General features: G+C 42.8%; 1 protein-coding gene across 1 annotated transcript in view; it reads right to left on the reverse strand.

The window, feature by feature from the left end:
* LOC109937103 (dedicator of cytokinesis protein 2-like) overlaps positions 1-21,058 on the reverse strand; it is a 587,118-nt gene that overhangs the window by 185,687 nt on the left and 380,373 nt on the right. The window contains exon 26 of the mRNA XM_048603933.1: positions 5,948-6,046. Within this exon, the coding sequence (XP_048459890.1) occupies positions 5,948-6,046 (99 nt within the window). The remainder of the gene's footprint in view (positions 1-5,947; positions 6,047-21,058) is intronic.

Here is a 21,058-nt window from a genome sequence, read left to right on the forward strand (position 1 = left end):
TCCATGTATCTATCCAATTTCTTTTTTAAATGTTGCTATTGTACCTGCCTCAACCACTTACTCCAGCAGAGATAGTAGGAACTGCCAATGCTGGAGAATTTGAGATAACAAGGTGTAGAGCTGGATGAACACAGCAGACCAAGCAGCATCAGAGGAGCAGGAAAGCTGACGTTTCAGGCTTAGAACCTTCTTCAGAAATGGGGGAGGGAAAGGGGGTTCTGAAATAAATAGGGAGAGAGGGGGAGGTGGATAGAAGATGGAAAAAGGAGAAGATAGGTGGAGAGGAGACAGACAGGTCAAAGATGCGGGGGTGGAGTCAGTAAAGGTGAGTGTAGGTGGAGAGTTAGGGAGGGGATAGGTCAGTCCAGGGAGGACAGACAGGTCGAGGGGGCGGGATGAGGTTAGTAGGTAGGAGATGGTGGTGGGGCTTGATGTGGGAGGAGCGGATAGGTGGGAGGAAGAACAGGTTAGGGAGGTGGGGACAAGCTGGGCTGGTTTTGGGATGTGGTTGGGGAAGGGGAGATTTTGAAGCTTATGAAGTCCACATTGATTCCATTGGGCTGCAGGGTTCCCAAGCGGAATATGAGGCGCTGTTCCTGCAATCTTCAGGTGGCATCATTGTGGCACTGCAGGAGGCCCAGGATGGACATGTCGTCTGAGGAATGGGAGGGGGAGTTGAAATGGTTCGCGACTGGGAGGTGCAGTTGTTTGTTACGAACCGAGCGTAGGTGTTCTGCAAAGCAGTCCCCAATCCCAGGCCCCAAGAAAACCTTCCACATCAAGCAGATGTTCACCTGCACATCTGCTAATGTGGTATATTGTATCCGCTGTTTCAGATGTGGCCTCCTCTACATCGGGGAAACCAAGCAGAGGCTTGGGGACCACTTTGCGGAACACCTACGCTCGGTTCGCAACAAACAACTGCACCTCCCAGTCGCGAACCATTTCAACTCCCCCTCCCACTCCTTAGACAACATGTCCATCCTGGACCTCCTGCAGTGCCACAATGATGCCACCCGAAGGTTGCAGGAACAGCACCTCATATTTCGCTTGGGAACCCTGCAGCCCAATGGTATCAATGTGGACTTCACAAGCTTCAAAATCTCCCCTCCCCCTACCACATCTCAAAACGAGCCCAGCTTGTGCCTGCCTCCCTAACGTGTCCTTCCTCCCACCTATCCCCTCCTCCCACCGCAAGCCCCACCCCCATCTCCTACCTGCTAGCCTTATCCCGCCCCCTCGACCTGTCCGTCCTCCCTGGACTGACCAATCCCCTCCCTAACTCCCCACCTACACTCACCTTTACTGACTCCACCCCCACATCTTTGACCTGTCTGTCTCCTCTCCACCTATCTTCTCCTTTATCCATCTTCTATCCGCCTCCCCCTTTCTCCATATTTATTTCAGAACCCCCTTTCCCTCCCCCATTTCTGAAGAAGGTTCTAAGCCTGAAACGTCAGCTTTCCTGCTCCTCTGATGCTGCTTGGCCTGCTGTGTTCTTCCAGCTCTACACCTTGTTATCTCACTTCCTCTCGCACCCCAGTTCTAGCCTGTAAAGTTCTGCGCCTCTCCCTCTGTGGTCTCACACCTATTTGTTTATCTTTCATAAAGTGTTCCTTTTAAATGTATATTTCAGAGTGAGGATGCCCAATACTGCTATAACGCTGTACTTATGAAACTTACCAATGCAGCAGCATTAAACCTATTGCTTCTAATCAACTGCTCCAGAACGAATACAGAGATTTGCAAATTCTGTGATTTTAGATTATGGTTCAGACCACCCTGTGATCTTGTCTGATCTTGGGTGCAAAACAAACCTGGGACTGGCTACTCTTTAGCTAAGAGGCTGCCTGTAAGTATAAGCTACGAGGAAAACAGATCCTATTAATTAAGTGCATGCTTCAAAATCCCTGTTCCAACACATATTTTCTTATTTTTATCCACTTCAATAACCATCTGCTATTCTTTTTTTGTCTTGTATTCCAGAAATTCATGATTAAAACATTAGGAAGTTGCTGAGGAAACAAGTACACGTAGAAGCTCATAGGTTAAGAACGTTTGGCGGAGCAGGCTTGTCAAGACAAAGGTACATTCGCTCTCAGCGATTTCCTACTTTCCATTTCAAGCCACTAACATCAGCTGCCAAACTCTGAGGTCAAAACATCTTTCCTGAGGTCAAAACATCTTTCCTGAGGTCAGGCACACAGACAGTAAGAAATCTTCCAGATCGGATCCAACTAAACCATTATTTTATTCTGGTACAAATCCACCCACTTGTAATCTGCATAAATCTTGTACAAGCATACGCTCTGCACAACCCTTAAAAAGATGTTGAGTTGGGACACTTGGACCTATTAGAAGCTGCTTTCATGACTTTTGTGACTAAACATTTTATGAAATTTCTGCAAAAACAAATGCACATTTGGGAACAATCTTCCCTTCTGCCCTCTGGTATCAGGAGAGATTAACAAACTTTCTGGACCATCTCCAAGCAACCAGCACCCAGCATGGGGTAGTGCCAGCGGTGTGAATCACTGGGGTCTGTGTCATTAGCGGGTCTGAGCTCAGGCAGCACTGACCTCGCTATGACTGTGACCAATCAGAGGTAAGCCAACTCCACCTGACATCATAGAGACAGAAGGCTCTTTGCAAGGCTGCTCCAATCAGAGAGTCCGCCTCTGTCATGCTTCTCCAATCATGGGTGGTTTCTATCCCAGATTCAAAGCTGATAGGTTCATGAGTGAGCCTATCAACATCCAATGTGGGAGAGAGCCAGCCTATGATTGGAGAAGCAGTATGGAATGGCTATGTGCAGCAGGTCCATTGCATCAAGGCCTCAGGGGTTGTCAAGCAGGGTCCCAGGCCTCAGGAGATTTCGAGTATGGAACTGGGCATTGTGCTGGGCATGTGGGGGTAACTGGTGGCTAGGTCCAGAGGGTGCAGGAGAGATGAGATGAAGAAGGAGGCTGTAAAGAGTTGGGGAATGGTGGGGAGAGAATGGGGAAGGAGAAGTTTGCAAAGAGTGTTGGGAAAAGGATGCTACAAGATGTGAGGGGACGAGAAAGGAGAATACTTTAAGAGGTAGAGGGGGAAGTTTAATGTAAATTGATACTTGAGAATATTGATAAATTCTTCTAATTCGGCTTTTGTGCAAATCTAATATGTCAACTCAATTTCAGAAGGCATTGTTACTGCATGGCAGTGTCACCAGCCAGTATCAGTGAGAATGAATAAGAAAGCCCCTGACAACTGAGCAGTAGTATCTGAAAAAATCTCAAGAACCACCCTTGAAAGAGAATATATTTTGCCGTTGGTTCGGGTTCAAAGAAATGGAGCAGGTTGCATAATATAAACAACTGAGTAATTGTCTGACAAAGGCTTGGCTGTGAACTGTATCATACTGAAACCTAAGCTTACAGTGGGCATTTTTCATTGAGGCATAGAGTGCAAAGGAAAAACATTTTGCAGGCACCTATATGAAATAGTTTGACCTCACTGTGCCTTTGGTTTCCGATCCTTGGCACCAGAAGTTTGTGAAGGCTTTGAATAGCGTTGAGAAGAGATTCACTAAAATGATTCCAAGGTTCAGGGATTACAGAGAGGCTGGTGTTGTCTCCCTATGAGCCAATGATCAACAATCAGTTAGCTCAGATCTAATTATATTTAATTTGATTAGCAAAATAACCAAAGAAGGCCCGAAACGTCAGCCTTCCTGCTCCTCTGATGCTGCTTGGCCTGCTGTGTTCATCCAGCTCTGCACCTTGTTATCTAACACGACAAAAATCTTTTACACACAGAGTACTTAAGATTTGGAATGTACTCTGTCCCTGACAGGTGACGCGGTGGCTCAATGGTTGGCACTGCTGTCCCACAGTACCAGGAACCTGTGGTCAATTCCTGTCCACGGGCGACTCTCTGTGTGGAGTTTGCACATTCTCTCCGTGTCAGTGCAGGTTTCCTCCGAGTGCTCTGGTTTCCTCCCACAGTCCAAAGATGTGCAGGCTAGGTGGATTGGTCATGGGAAATTGCCCCATAATGCCCAAGGTTGTGCAGGTTGAGTGGATGTGGATGAGGTGCTCTTTGGAGGGTTGGTGGGCCAACTGACCTCTTTCTGCACTGTAGGGATTCTATGATGTTGTGGCAGATACAAATTCAAATTAGCATTGAAAGGGGAATTAGATAAATACTTGGAGGGCAAAAATAAGAATTTAATGAGCAAGTACAGCATTGGGGTAGGACTGACAGGATTTCTCTTCAAAAAAATGGGCACAGTTTTGTTGGTCAATGTATTCTACTTCCTCCAGAATGCATTGCGAAGGTGCTCAACAGAAGTTGTCATGTGTGAAAGTGGATGTGGGGAGAAATGGGGCCCAGAAACCAGTCCTTTCCCTTGCTCTGCAAACAACCTTTATGCTGCCCCTTGCTTTGGAAACCCCTTTCTAAACCTCTCCACCTTTCTTTCCTTCTTTGAGGCATTCTTCAAATGGTACCTTTTTAACTGAGTTATTGGTGACCTGTCCTTACAGTTCCTTATATGTTTTCGAATCAGGTTTTGTTCTTGAATGCCCTGTGCAGTATATTGCAACATCTTAGTGCATGAAGGGCGCTATACAAATACAAATCCTATGTTCCAACCCCTTGAGACAAACATTCACACAAATTTCTTTACTTTCATTCACTCGATTACAGTGGCTTTTATACAGAACATCCTCCACAGTTCCAAGCTTATCACCATTTCAAAAATACTTGGATCTATCGTTCTCTGGTCCAAAGAAGCTGGCTTTGCAATTCCCACATTCACTTCCATTCTGCTGCGACTTTCCCGACCAACCTAATCTGCCAACTTTTTATGAGTTTGTGGATTGACAGGGATTGGGGTGTGTCCCCCAAATGTTAGTTCATCATGAGAACGTAAAAGCAGATTTGGCACGTCTGATATGCCATTATAACATCAGCGTGTTTCTGTGCTAACAGATTCTCCCAGTGTGATGTCCAACATTAAAATAACACCCTTGGGTTTTTGAAGGATTTATCTTTTGAGCCCTTGCTTGCCTTGAGATTGCATGGATGTTGCACAGATCTGTATGCTTCATCAAAACTCCTGAATAAACTCAGTCGTTCCTTGAGCTGCAATGATGACAAGCAACTTCTTTAGAAAAATACTTTAAGGTGACAAATATCGGCAGCTAAATAAAAACCAAAAGATCTGCAGATGCTGGAAATCAGAAGCAAAGACAGAAATTTCTGGAGGAGCTTAGCATCTGTGGAGAGAAATCAGAATTAATATTTCGGGTCCAGAGACCTTTCCTCAGAACTGTATTAGCAGCTCCTGATAGCAGAGCCCTTCCAAAGCCACCTCTTTTGATGTGTCACAACTGATGACAGTAAAGCTGACATGGACTCTAGGATACTTGTTCTCTGCTTTCACCTCAAGGGGACATAATGCCACAGGAGTCCGATAGCTACCCACTAGCCTTTCACATTCTTTGACAGGATGGGCATCAATGACAAGCTCAGCTTTCATTATCTGTCCCTAATTGCCCTTAAACTGAGTGGTGTGTGGGGTCATTTCAGAGGGCATTTGGCAGTCAATCACAGTGCCATGAATCTGGAATCATACATAAGCCAGGCTAGGCAAGGATGGCAAATGTCTTTCCAGAAAGACTATTAGTGAAGCAGATGGCCTTTTGTTTATGACAGTGGCTAATAGATTAATGGTCACCAGCATTGAAACTAGCTTTCAATTCCCGATTTCTTGAATAATTGAATTGAATATCCCTCATCTGCCATGGCAGGATTTGAACCTATGTTCCCCAAAGAGTTAGATTGGATTTGTGTACGATGACCTTATCATTTCTCCACCATCAGTGAGGTGCATAGATTGATGCATAACAGGCATGTAGCCATACAACAGCCCATTTATTCGTGATAGAAAAGTCTTACTCACCACCAAATCTCGATTTGTTTGGAAGGATTCCAAATAATTGGAGTAATGCTCATTATCCATCTGCTTGAATATTGCAGTCATGCATGCCACAAAGTTACTCTGCAATAAAGAAACATCAAGAGAATTAGCCATGAAGAATGCTACATGTAAGTTCTATTCTTTCCTTTCATTTCGAAGACAGGTTGCCATTTTCAGAGGGAAGACAAAATCCTTTGTAGCAACTGTGATCACAACTAATGCTGATACTAAGGTCTTTAAAGTGGTTACACAACTCCTGGCAGGAGAATGAGGCATTAGATAAACCCTCTCCTGTAAACTTATACGCAGTTTTGATAACTGGTCAGGGGATCTGCTTTGCTCCATACAATTTACTACTCATTCTCTCTCCACCCTACCTTGTTCTCTGCTTCCTAGCACTTGAACCTTTCCCTTTGGAGAAGCAGATTAAGACTCAGTTTAGGGATAAAACGTTGTTATACTGAAAGAGTACAGTAATGCCCAAGTTCAGGATTCTAAATATTTTTTTTTCCTTGGGAGAACTTCCTTCTATTTTTACTGGCTAGTTTGGAACAGTTCCAAGGCAGATGACCAAGAAAATTTGAAGGTGAAAGATCTAGTGTTGGAATTTTATTTTAATTCAATAACTGGACACAGATATCACTGGTTGGACCAGTATTTATTGCCCATCCTTAATTGCCCTTGAGAAGGTGGTGGTGAGCTGTTAATTTGAAGTTAGAATACAGTACAGCACAGCACAGGCCCTTCGGTCCACAATGTTGTGTCGACCTATTATCCTGCTCTAAGATCAAACTAACCTGCATACCCTTCATTTTAATATCATCCATGTGCTTATCCCAGAGTCATTTAAATGTCCTTAATGTATCTGACTCTATTACCACCACTGGCAGTGCATTCCACGCACCCACCATTCTCTGTGTAAAGAACCTACTTCTGACATCTCCCCTATACCTTCCTCCAATCACCTTAAAATTACACCCCTTTGTGATAGTTATTTCCGCCCAAGGAAAAAGTCTCTGGCTATCCACTCTATCTATGCCTCTCATCATCTTGTACACCTCTATCAAGTTGCAGTCCATTTGGTGTAGATACACCAACAATGGCATCAAGGAGGGAGTTTAGGACTTTGACTCAGTGGCAATGAAGGAATTCCAATCTATTTCCAAGTCAGATGATGGGGCTCTCTTGGTACACTTGTAGTGTCCCTACCTCTGAACTAGGAGAACCTGGGTTCAAGACCCATGTGCTCCAGAGGTGTCTTATACCATCTCTAAACAGGTTGATCAAAATATATCCTCCAAGCCGGGATGGTGAGTGGCTTGGAGGGGAACTTGCAGGTAGTGATGTTCCTTTGTATTTTCTGCTGTTCTTCTAGATGGTCGTAGTTGTATGTTTTGGAAGTACTGTGTGAGGATCTTTGGTGAATTTCAGCAGTACATCTTGTAGATGGTACATACTGCAGTTACTGAGCTTCAGTTGTGGAGGGAGTGAATGTTTGTGGATGCGGTGCCAGTCAAGCGGGCTGCTTTCTCCTGGATGGTGTCAAGCTTTCTGAGTGCTATTGGAGCTGCACTCATCCAGACAAATGGGGAGAATTCCACCACACTCCTGATTTGTGCCTTCTAACTGACGGGCAGGCTCTGGGGAGTCAGGCGGTGAGTTACTCCTACAGCTTTCCTAGCCTCTTACCTACACTTGTAGCCCCAGTAATTATGCGGTAAGTCCAGCTTGTGGTCAATGATAAACTCCAGGTTGTTGATAGTGGGGGATTCAGCAATGGAGATGCCATTGAGTGTCAAGGGGTGATGATGAGATTCTTTTTGCTGGAGGAAGCTGTTGGCAAGCATTTGTTTGGCATGTATGTTTCTTGCCAGTTTTCAGCCCAAACCTGAATGCTGAAGAGCTATTTGCATTTGAACATAAATTACTTCAGTTTCTGAGGAGTCATGAATGGTGCTGAATATTGCGCAATCAGAGAAAATGCCCACTTCTGACCTTATGTTGAAGGGAAGGTCATTGATGAAGCAGATGAAGATGGTTGGACCTAGGACACTACCTGGAGGAATTCTTGCAGAGATGTCCTGGAGCTGAGAGGACTAATCTCGAACAACCACAACCATCTTCCTTTGTGCCACATATGACAACAAGCAGTGGAGAGTTTTCCCTCAATACACATTGATTCCAGCTTTGCTTGGGCTTCCTTGATGTCATACTCAGTCAAACATGGCTTTGATGTCATTTGATGTCAAGGGCTGTCAATCTCACCTCACCTCTGGAATTCAGCTCTTACGTCTGTGTTTGAACCAAGGCAGTATTGAGGTCAGGAGCTGAGTGGCCCTGGTGGAACCCAAACTGGGTGTCACTGAGCAGGTTATTGTTGAGTAGGTGCTGCTTGATGGCACTGTTGATCATACCTTCCATCACTTTACTGATGATTAAGAGTAGACTGATGGGACAATAATTGGCCGGGTTGGATTTGTCCTGCTTTTTGTGTACAGGACATACTTGGGCAATTTTCCATGTCGCCGGGTAGATGCCCATGTTATAATTGTACTGAAACAGCTTGGCTAGGGGTATGGCAAGTTCTAGAGCACAGAACAATGTTGGAATGTTGTCAGGACCCATAGTTTTGCAGTATCTGACACATTCAATTATATTTTAATATCAAATGGAGTGAATCAAGTTAGCTGCAGACAGGCATCTGTGATGCTGGGGGCTTATGGAGGAGGCCGAGATGGATCACCCACTCAGCACTTCTGGCTGAAGATTGGTGCAAATGCTTCAGCCTTATCTTTTGCACTGATGTGCTGGGCTTTCCCACCATTGTGGATGGGGATATTTATGAACCTCCCTCCTCCAGTGAGTTGTTTAATTGTCTACCAACATTGCATGCGGCAGGACTGCAGGATCTCAGATCTGATCTATTGGTTGTGGAATCATTCGGCTCTGTCTATTATTTGCTGTTTATGTTGTTGCAATTAGTTGCAATTTGTGGCAATGCAATTACTTCTAAATTGCAGCTTCACCAAATTGATCATTTATTTTTAGGTATGCCTAGTGCTGCTCCTGGCATACCCTCCTGCATTCTCCATCGAAACAGGATTGATACCCCAACTTAATGGTAATGGTTGAATGAAGGATGTGCCGACCATGAGGTTGCACATTGTGTTAAAATATAGTTCTTCTGCTATTGATAGCCCACAGCGCCTCATGGATGTCCAGTGTTGAGGTGTTAGATCTGTTCAAAGTCTGTCCCTTTTAATCCAGCCCCACAACTCGCTGGAGGGTATTCTCAATGAGAAGAAAAGACCTCATCTCCACACCACTTTTCTGGTCACTCTTATTGATACTAACATAGACATGTATCTGTGGCAGGTAGAGTGGCGATGACGAGATCAAGTGTGGTTTTTTTATTGGCTCCCTGACTACTTGCCACTGACCCAGGCTACGAGCAATTTCCTGCAGGACTCAGTCAGTATTGCTGCTCCTGTGTCACTCTTGGTAATGGGCACTGAAGTTCCCTACCTACAGTACATTCTCATGACAAGGATGCCCTTGACATCCTCAGTGCTCCCTCCAAGTGTGATTCAATATGGAAGAGTGATGGTTCTGAACTGTATTGCTGAGTGGGTTCAGTTAGCTCAGATGGCTGGATGGCTAGTTTACAATACTCAGTGATGCACAGCATGGGTTCAATTCCCACAATGGCTTACATTACCATGAAATCCCACTTCCTTAACAGCAACCCTCACCTGAGGCATGGTGACCCTCAGGTTAAATCACCACCACTTGTCTCTCACTCTCTCTTTGAGAGAGAAGCCTTATGGTCCTGTGACAACTGTACCTTGCCTTTCTGCACTTGCCCTGTCCATTGCCCACTGTGCCACATGTTTAAAGGAGGTATGGTTATGCCCACTTTAGGATTTACCCTTTGATTCCTCTCCAACTCTTCCCAACTCTCACCACAACAGAGTAGTGGGTGAGCCCATTCTTTGGCCCTTTATGCAGGACACCTCAAATGGGTCAGCAGGACTGGGTCAGAGCTGACCTCATCTATTTGAAGAACTGGATAATCCACATGGCATTGAAGAACCACAGCTGGCACCTTGAGATAATTGTTTATAAGAGAAATGTCAGTCACCAACCAGATACACTCCTGCAGCAACTTGGTTGCTGTGTAGTGCTGTGGGCTGTGCCCAGTAACTGGAATAAATCAGCAAACTCATTCTGTTCAGGGGTCAGACCCCTGTACTGCAATCTACCAACAAGAGCGTATAATCTTGGTTAAGACTCGAGTCGACAGTAGTACAGCAAGAGTTGTTACGCTGTCAGAAATGCTATCTTTTAAGTCAGGCATTTAAACAGGGGAGCCCTCTCTGCCCTCTCAAACTGACATACAAGATCCTAATTTGAAGAAGAGTTGGGGAGAGAATTTGTAACACCCCAGCTAACCTTCATCCAGCATCAACGCTGTAGACTGTCTGGAAAATTACACAACATCTCCATAATGGAAAACAGGCCGTGGTGCTATTTTTTATAGGTACGGCAAGTAGAAAATCCAGATTTGCCCCCGCCCCCCCGACTCTGCACCCTCTCTCCTTGCACCCCCTTCCCACCACGTCCATGCTCAAGTCAGCTGAATTGGTGTAGAAAAGGATAAAAGTAGGCTGGGGTAGCTATGTGCTACACAGATCAGGGCACATTTGCCTAACAAATTCATTTGGCAAGCTGAAAATGGATCCTTAACACGAAGTGTGTCTAATGATGAAAAACAATCAGCAGCTATGTAAATCATACAGTATTTTAAATTTAGAAATGTTCTGGAAACACTGCATAACAATCATTGAGCTTTAAATGACTGGTGCTGAAATATTCTTCTCGTGTCTGAACTTCACAACTAAATGTTACAACATTGGAAAGCACAGTGCCTCAACCCTGAGCATCTGTGGTTTTATTGAAATTTGAACAGCGATCATTGCATTGTGTTGAGCAGTGTCCCAGCCCCATAACTACTGAGTAAAACCCAGAAGGTATCTGAGAGCCCATGCTGTTATGACCAGTCAGAAGTTGAAAGGAACATCTCAAAGTCTATCCAAAAAATACAAAGAACTGTGGATGCTGGTAATCAGAAACACACAAAAACTGCTGAAAAATCTCAATAGGTCTGGCAGCATCTCTGTAGAGAAAGCAGAGTCAATGTTTTCAGTCCAGTGACCCTTCTTCAGAACTGATTGTAGCTAGGAAAAGATTGTTAATATATGCTGAAGATGGGGTCAGGGAGGGAGGAGAATGGAGTTTAACTTTAACTTTAAATGTTGTTCATAAACTGGAATTGAAAACCATTCTCAGTAATGGTGACCATGAAACGAACACTGATTGTCATGAAGACCCATCTAGTTTATTTTCTGTCCTTTCGGGGAGAACGTCTGTCATCATTATGTGATCTGGTCTGCAGATCCACTGCAACATAGTTGAATCTGAAATGGCTTAGTTCTTAAAAAATTAAAATAGGAAGTGCATTCATCTACACTAAACAGTGAGTGTCTTAATAAGTAAGGGATGAACAAAGCTGCAGAGAATAACAATTAGGCAAACAAAAGGAATAGGTAATGTTTATCTTGGGACAATGAACAGCTGCTAATGTGGACCATTAGTAACTGAAAATGAGTTGGCTGTGGTAGCGGCATATGTGATGACAAGGCCTGGAGTGTGGGGGTTGGGGTAAGGACATGGGACAAGGTGCTCAGGCCCTAAAATTGTTGAATTCAATATTGAGTCCTAGAGTCATAAAGTCATAGAGCTGTACAGCAAGGAAACGGACCCTACGGCCCAATGTATCCATGCCGAACAGATATCCTAATTTAATCCAGTTTCATATGCCAGCATTTGGCTCACATCCTTCTAAACCCTTCCTATTCATATACCCATCCAGATGCCTTTTAAATGTTGTAATTGTACCAGCCTCCACCACTTCCTCTGGCAACTCATTCCATACACGCACCACCCTCTGCATGAAAAAGTTGCCCCTTAGGTTCCTTATAAACCTTTCCCCTCTCACCTTAAAACTAAGCCCTCTAGCTTTTGATTCCACCACCCCAGGGAAAAGACCTTGTCTGTTTACCCTATAAACCTCTATAAGGTCACCTCTCTGCCTTTAATGCTCCAGGGAAAATAGCCCCAGCCTATTTAGCCTCTCCCAATAACTCAAACCCTCCAACCTTGGCAACATCCTTGTAATTCTTTTCTGAATCTTTTCAAGTTTCACAACATCCTGCCTATAACAGGGAGACCAGAATTGAATCCAGTATTCCAAAAATGGCCGAACCAATGTCCTGTACAACCACAACATGATCTCCCAACTCGAATACTCAGTGCACTGACCAATAAAGGCAAGCATACCAAATGCCTTCTTCACTATCCTGTCTTCCTGCAACTTCACTTTCAAGGAACTATGAACCTTTGTTCATAGTTTTCTCTTGGTTTGCCACCACTCCCCAGGACCTTACCATTAAGTGTATATGTCCTGCCCTGATTTGTGTTACCAAAATGTAGCATCTCACATTTATCTAAACTAAACTCCTTCTGCAATCCTCAGCCCATTGACCCATTTGATGAACATCCCGTTGTACTCTGAAGTAGCCTTCCTCGCTGTCCACTACACGTCCAATTTTGGTGTCACCTGCAAACTTACTAACCGTAGCTCCTATGTTCATGAAGGCTGCAGGGTCCCTAAGTGAAAAATGTTCTCTTGAGTGCAAGCCCAAGACAGGGATGTTGTCCAGGGAACAATGTGGTATGTTGAAGTGGCAGGCAGCAGGATGCTCAGGGTCATTTTTGCAGACAGGACATAGGTGTTTTGCAAAGCAGTCATCCAGTCTGCTTTTCATCTGCTCGACTTCAGAGAGATAGCCTTGTCATCACATGGCAAGCTACAGGCCGCATTAGCAGCTATTGATTCTCCTAGACTGACATTTACCCATTGTTTTGTCTGCCTGACTATTGTTCTCTCCCACTAGGCTCCATGCCCCTTTCCCCCCACACCCATCTTCAGAATATACACCAATCACTATGACCAGTTCCGAAGAAGACCTGAAGCATTAATTCTGTTTTCTCTCCACAGATGTTGCCAGACCTGCTGAGCTTTTCCAAAAATTTCTGTTTGTGTAACTCAAAGTCTAAGTTGTGCACTTTATTCATAAAGTACAAGGCAGTTTGAAGAGCAAACAACAAAGCAGTTAATGAGAATGAAAAGCCAATGCTCAGAAGGGAAGTTTGGCCACAGAACAGAAATTTGAGGCAACAGCACAAAACTTAGAGGCGTCACAGGGAATGCCAAACAGTTTTTTTTCACAGAAATTAATGATAATCATTTAGAGTAGGTGGGCATTCCAAACTGGTGACTGTTTACTTAAAGACACGTTGGGAGAGTGGGCGGTGTGAAATAGCTTTCAGTAGAGTTTCAAAGTTAGAAAGAGAGAACTCAGCTGATGAATATGGTTAGCAACAGTTTTGTTGCATGCATTATATTGTTCACAATTCTACCTCTGTCCTAGATTATCAATGGATTCCATCCCAGTGAACCTGTTAATCAAACTTTTTGCCAAACATTCTGTTTTAAATGCATGGCTACATTTGGGGTTTTTTGCTCTCATAGGAGCTTGAGCAACGTAAGATAGAACGTAGCATAGATAGAACGTAGTAAGATAGAACATCGAATACACTGCTGTCATTCAGTATCCCAGATTATTTGTGAAGAAGAGGACTTTTTGCTAACTGCCAAATGGCAGCTTGTCCCCAAACTAGGAACCATGGCCAAATAGCATCATCATCTTCCATAGAGAAAGGGTTAAGATTGGTGGATGACGCAGAAATGGGAGAAAGCAACTGTTTTGCACTTGGGATGTTGGCATCACTGGCAAGACTAGCATTTACCAGATATCTATCTAGCCGCTCTTGAAAAGTAGTTGGTGAACCTTCTTGCTGCCCGTGCAGTGAGCATGCTCCTACAATGCTATTAGGTAAGGAGTTCATGGATGATTAAGGACTGTTTTGTAATCTCTAAGTCAGGAAAGTTTAAGACATGGAGCTAAGGTGCTCCCATATATTTTCTGCCTTTGTCCTGAATGCTGGAAAGGAGATGCTACTAAAGAAATTTTAGTTGGTGCAGTGTCAACAGCATTTATTTATAAACCTGGTTCGACTACATATTCAGAGAGTACAATCAATATTATGAAGAATTGAAGATTTTTCATCCTTCCTGTAACTCTGAATGTTCTTTAAAAGCCCTGTCAGTGTTGGATTTGTGTTGTACCTAAAGGCCATTGTGCATAAAGGTTGAAAAGTTGCATTAAAATGTATTATATTAATCCTTTTGATATCTTCACTAGTTACAAAGCAGAGACAATAAGGCTCTGAGTCAGCCTTGACACAGAGCAAAATGGGAAAATAAATCAATCTTCTCTAGCCACCTAAGACACAGCAGGGGGAATGAACCTGAGGCTAAATGAGGACATGACTTGGACCTGCAGTAAGGAAACAAATGCAAGGCTTTGCTAATGAGCCACAGAGGGAGAAGGCATAATAGATGGGTATATAGAAGGCATAATAGTGCAATGATATCCAAGGGGACGAGGTTGATGTACAGTGATTAACCCAGTCAAAGGTGATTTCAATATTAATGATCTAATGTACTGTGATGAATCCAGAAATCAGTGACATGTTTAGTTTAGAAGAAAAGAACCAGCAGGTACATTGTTTAGCAGTCTCAAAGTTGACAGAGTACCTGGAAAAACCCTTGAGTATTTTTTTTCTGAGATTTAAGTGTGATTAGTCCATGATCAGCCTCTGTCTGTATGCCTTAGGGAGAAATGAAGGGAATCACGTGTGGTGAATATACAGAAATCCACTGCAAGGAAATGTTTGCAAACTCATTGGTTGTGTAAGAACTTACAGAGTAAAGATATGAGCGATACTTGATTAGGGGTTGAGTGTCTGGAAAGAATATTGCTGGGAAAAATGATTGAATCTTTCTGCTGCTTGTGGTGAGATCTTTCTAAATTGTCATTATGTTCTTTTGTGAAAAGTACATTGGCTGCCTTTATTAAATGTGTTCAGTGACTGACCATCACAGTAAACAAACTGCAAAAACAAAAACTTATAGTCTATCAGGGCAGGTTGCACTCAGAGACTTGACTTGTCCTGTATTGCTATAATCTCTGATCAGTACATATCGAAAAAAGTTATTTTCAAAAAGAAATGTACCTAATTTTCATTTGATTAAATTAATTCTGCCCTTTTCCATTACCTTTAAAGGGAAGCTATTCTACATATTAACCTCTTACTCACTGTTCCCACAGGTGAATTCTACACAAATTGTTCACCTTTTCCACCCAGCTTCCTTTTATTTCTGAGAAATTTGCAGAAGTTCATGATTAGAAGGCACTGCTGCTTAAAACAGATTTCCTAACAGTTTATCTTACTTAAATGGCTGAATATCATTTCAACATATTTGCCAGAATAGTGAGTATCATAGCCCCAAACTATCTCATTTGTTCTGTTTGATAATAGTTGGGTCCTCTGGGACTAGAGAGTCATATACCTATAGAGGTACAATAATGATCTGTATTCAATTAACTGGGATTCTCTCAATTTTAAACAGCGTTCCTGTCAGGCTCTGATCCATCCGCTCCCCCTCCCATCCTCCTCCGCCCTGTCAATTTGAATCCTTTTTCTCATTATTCTGTCTGAACTATTAGCTGAGTGGGTGGAGAGGGTAATTCTCAAGCTCTATCAAATCTCTCTTATCTTTTTTAACAGGTATAATTGCACTAGCACTTTATGTATGTCCCCCTAACTACTGCTCCATTTTGTGGGTGGAAAGGGCCATGTGATGGAGAAAAATTGAAATCAATTCAGAGACGGTTGTATTGGCCAGCCAACTCGATGGATAAATGCATCATTAGTAAACATGAAGATGGCTTCCATGTTCTGCTATTGCTCTGTGTTCAGCTGTCTAGACCACATATTCTGGAATTTCCCAACCTCTTCCCTGAAAATCTTTCCACTTGCTGACTCTTTTACAAAAATATTCACTCCAATCAACTGGTTAAATGTTTTTTTTTAAAGTCACCTATCATAAAGTCGCCTCTTCTGGCTGTGTATCAATTTTATGATAATGCGCATTGGGGCACTGTACTGTGCTAAAGGTGCAATATAGATGCACATTGTTTCTGCTGTGCTATTGACTTCCGCTGACTTGGTTATTCTCACAGGATTCAGTGACATTTGCCAATTCAAGTTGTGGGCTTGGGAGAGAAATAATCATTCAGTGTTCGTTCTTTGCTGAAAAATGTACACAGAATGTCTGTGGAATCAGATGCAAGAGTTGATTAAACAACATGAAGACATTGGAGGGTCGAGTCAGTGGCTGGTAGCTAGAGACTGCAAACTCAGACTGGAGATCAGGGTTGACATCATGAAACACAGCAAAAGATATGCATTTTGAAAAAAAAAACTCCAAGAAAATCCCAGGACAAGCCACCTTGTCTTCCTTCAGTTATAGAGACTTACTTTTTAATCTATTTTCTTTCAAAGATGCTATTAATGAGGAGCACAGTGTGAAGGTTTCACAGGAATATAAAGACATAAAGTCACTATATGGACTTGCTGCTGACTACAAAGTACAAAATGACTTCAGGGTCTCTGATTTGAATAGATGGCTCAATATCACAGTAGCTCTGGTAAGTTTCAACAGTTCAAAGGACATACTAATTTTAATGTAACTTGATCAAGGGGGATGAGTCAAATATTCATTGAAGTCAATGGAGTGTGTAGATTGGGAGCTTGAGGTGTAAAATAGGTTCCACAGTAAACCCATTTGTGGGTTAAGTTAAAAATAGGTGTTTAGTATCACAGAGTCTAATACATTCCATAATGTCACTTTACCCTGGCATTTGTCAACGTCAGTCTACATTTACATTATAGGATCCCTCCAGTGTGGAAGCAGGCCATTCAGCCCTTAAAGTCCACACCAACCCTGTAAAGAGCATCCCACACAGATCCACCCCTTCCCTGTAACCCTACATTTCTCATGGCTAATCCACCTAACTTGCACATCCCTGGACACCGTAGGCAACATGGCCAATCCACCTAATCTGTACATTTTTCCACTGTGGGAGGAATCTGGAGCACCCTGAGGAAACCCACACAGACTCAGGGAGAATATGCAAACGTAACGCTGACAGTCACCCCATGGCTGGAATCAAACCTTGGGTCCCTCCGCTCTGAGGCAGCAGTGATAACCGCTGAACCACCGTGCCACACCATGGCTGAATAAGTCACAATTCTCAGGTTGGTGAGTTGTTTTAATACAGTGCTGAATAGACATAATTTCCATTCAGCACATTGGCCATTCTCTTCTCTCCTTTGGACCAAAACTGTCATTTCCAAGACTTGCATTTCAAGTATTTCAGAATCAAATTTGTATGTTGTCCCAATGTGTTAATGAAGGTTACATTGGTTGTTCATTAGATATTGCAGTGTTGTCAGCTAGCCTCATTCTCACCACTAACTCAGGAGCTCAAGGTACAGGATAACAATACTGAGGGAATGCTGCAAATTTGGTGCTTCATTATTCAGTTGGGATCTTCAACTGACATAAGTTTCATTGATTCAGTTGAACAGTGAAGATTTCTCTTGATGTCCTAGCCAAAATTACCCTTCTCAACCAGCAGAAAAACAAAATCAGCTGGCCACATATTTTGTGACTTTTGGCTGGGTATACTATGTGTGAAATGACTGTGTCACACTGATGTAATCACTGATCCTTGTACGTGACTTACGATGTGTGAAGTATTTCGGATGTTTTGATGAGATGCTCTGGTGAGGTAACATGTTATATAAATAAATTTTGCAGTTATTATTCTTCAGCAATGGGAGAAAAAAAATCATCTGTAAGCTGAATATTTGCATTGTCAATGTGATGTTTTTCCCCATATTTCTGGAGTTTAAAATCTGTATTCAGAAGCTATGTTTCATTTTCTTGTTACACCCCTGATGGGAGAGGTGTACAGGTAATCAAGCCCCAATGTCCGTGAACTGCCATTCTGGTTATTAAGGCAGAACTTGCTATGGTCTTGCTTTCTCTTGCTTTCTTTAAAACGGTGCTGTTTTAAATTGAGTGTCACCATGCCTTGGGTGAGGGGACAGATAGAGAAGTAAAGTCCTTCATTGTAATCTTAGCTGGTATGGGAAATGAACCCACAATGTTGGCAGCACTCTGTGTTGCGAAGCAGCCATTCAGCTAACTGATTCCCCTTCACTCGGACCTTCATTTGTATAAATGACAAATTGAAAGATAGAGATGATTAATTTGCCTGACAAAGCTAAGACAAAGTCAAAATCATGGGCACTACAAATAAACGGATAGGATAGAAAAGAAAGGAAGTTATGTTAAACAACAGCAGTACCTTTTAACATAATAAAACATCCCAAGTTCTGCTTCACAGAACAAATTTCAAGAATAAACAAACATCTTACTGATTACAAACAAGGCTATAATTTAATAAGTAGAAAGGAGGATTAGAATCAGAGTAAAAGACTCTTTACAGCATGAAAAAAGACTATTCGGCCCATTGTGTCCACATCGCTCATCAAGCATCTTCATCGATCATCGAGTTCAAAGATGTGCAGCCTAGGTGCATTGGCCATGCTAAATTGCTCATAGTGTCCAGGGATGTTTAGGTTAGGTGGATTAGTCATGGAACAGGCAGGGTTACAAGGTTAAGGCAGGGGAATGGGTCTGGGTGGGATGCTCATTGAAGGGTTGGTGTGGATTCAATGGGCTGAATGGCCTGCTTCCACACTGTAGGGATTCTATGATAACAATTTATCCATTCTAATCCCATTTTCTATCATTTGGCTCGTATTGTGTATACTGTTGCATTTCAAGTGCCCATCTAAATCGTTCTCAAATGACTGGAGGGTTCATGGCTTCACCATCTTTTCAGGTACTGAATTCCAGATGCCTACCAGACTCTGGATAAAAATAACTTCTGAACTTGCATCTAAACCTTTTGCTCGTCACCTTAAATTTGTGCAACCTGGTTACTACCTTCCTACGGAAGAGAAACATTCTCGCTATCTACCCCATCTATGCCCCTCATAACCTTATTCGCCTCTATTAGGTTCCCCCTCAGACCTCTCTGCTCTAAAGTAAATAATTCAATCCTACCTAGATTACTACCAACTGTTACCACGCAAACTCAAAACTATATCCCCGTTCAATCCAAACATGAAGACATTCATTAATACATAGGGAGGCAAGCTGGACAATTCTGCAAAAATATTGTGGATGGAAAACATCATCAAAAATGAACAAATTCAGTGGATCAAGAGTCCAAAGCAAAAGGGTGGAATGTGGTGACTCTCTCACAGTTCTTTTTGGTTTTTGCCAATGATGCCACATTGTTGTCAACCATAGAAGAACCTCAATTCAGTAGCTGGTCAGTTGGACCTAGGCCTTTGCTTCACTTAGCCATTCTTCCTTTCAGGATCATTGAGTTTTTTTCTTCATTTCTCCACTCACTGAGGGAGAGAGAGAGAGACCTGTCTTGGCCTGCCGTCTTTCTGAAACTCCGACTGTATCTGTCCTCTCTCACTTCTGTGTCAAACTGCAACTTAAAACAAATCTGAAGGCTGTTGCCAAGCCATTATCAACCCAAAGACACCAGCAACAACTGATGCCAGTTTGTCTCACAAAAGTATCTTCTCCATAAGTTACATGACCATGTGTAATAATAAGTCAACACTACACAGGTTGACTTTTAGCCTTTGAGTCACAAGAAACACACAACTGCTGCACACTCGATCTCAGTTGATATTTTTAAAAAAGTCTTAACATCTTGTATTTTTTACAAATTCTATCTCTTAGTTTAATCAATCTTCACTCTTGACAATGCATTCTGAAACTTGAATTTTATGTTCTATTGTTATCAGACTTCACTGTGATATGTCGTGTTTTGTAGTGACGCATTTGCAACTTGAGGTGTGGCGCAGGAGCTGAAGAAGGAGGGGAAATGGGAGGGACATTAGAGGAGTTTGTGAGATAAGCTTGGCAACTGTGGGAGCAAGAAGATGCAAAGAGAAGTTTTCTGATAATGGGCAGCTGTGAATTAGGCTCAGAGAATGTCGGGAAAGGTTAGCTCATACTCCATCATTTTGTTGTGGAGAATTATACATGCTGAGTTACAAATTGCTTATGCTTCAAGATGCATGATTTGCCTCAGGTATTTGGTGCTCTGTTGAGTTTGTAATGATACTAGTCATGAATTTCCATTCTGGACATGAGGTACTAATTACTGCAACGGTGTGTTAGAAAAGATGTTCCATCTCTTTGAGAACACAAACAGTGCATTTACAAGACTGCTGCAGGGATTGTTGTAGCTCACAACCTTGTATTTACATGTTTTTATTACCTTATGAAGCACTCTGATACTTAAAAAAAAACACACTAAGCAGGGGGCTAATGTGACGCCAACATCCTGCTTATTGCAACTGCCTTGAGGGACCAAAGATTTGTTTTTGCGGGAATGGCTGGAGTAGGGATATCATGTCTTTTAAAGTTACTATTCTGTGTGCACCATTGCCTACCACTATTTCCAACACAAGTTATATTTAGTTCCACAGTGTAGCACCCATTTACCTAGATATGAGCTATCTGTCTTGAGCATGTATCACCGACAATAATTCATTTGTGGGGAACAATATTGGATTCAGCACTCTGCTTCTGATCCAAGTTGTCACAGCCTCTAGGGGCAGAAGGCCATTCAGTCCATTCACCAGAAAGAATTTACAGCAATTTGTCACTCAGCATTGATTTTGCATCACACTCTCCAAACCATTCTCAAATTATTCCGATGTTTTCACCTTGACTGTTCTCATCCCTGTTAAAAAGAACATCCTCCTCCCTCACCCCCATCCCAGGCCCCAAGAAGACTTTCCATATCAAGCAGATGTTCACCTGCACATCTGCCAATGTGGTATACTGCATCCGCTGTACCCAGTGTGGCTTCCTCTACATCGGGGAAACCAAGC

The sequence above is a fragment of the Rhincodon typus genome, chromosome 12 (genome assembly GCF_021869965.1).
Source record: "Rhincodon typus isolate 14 chromosome 12, sRhiTyp1.1, whole genome shotgun sequence".
Lineage (NCBI taxonomy): Eukaryota > Metazoa > Chordata > Chondrichthyes > Orectolobiformes > Rhincodontidae > Rhincodon > Rhincodon typus.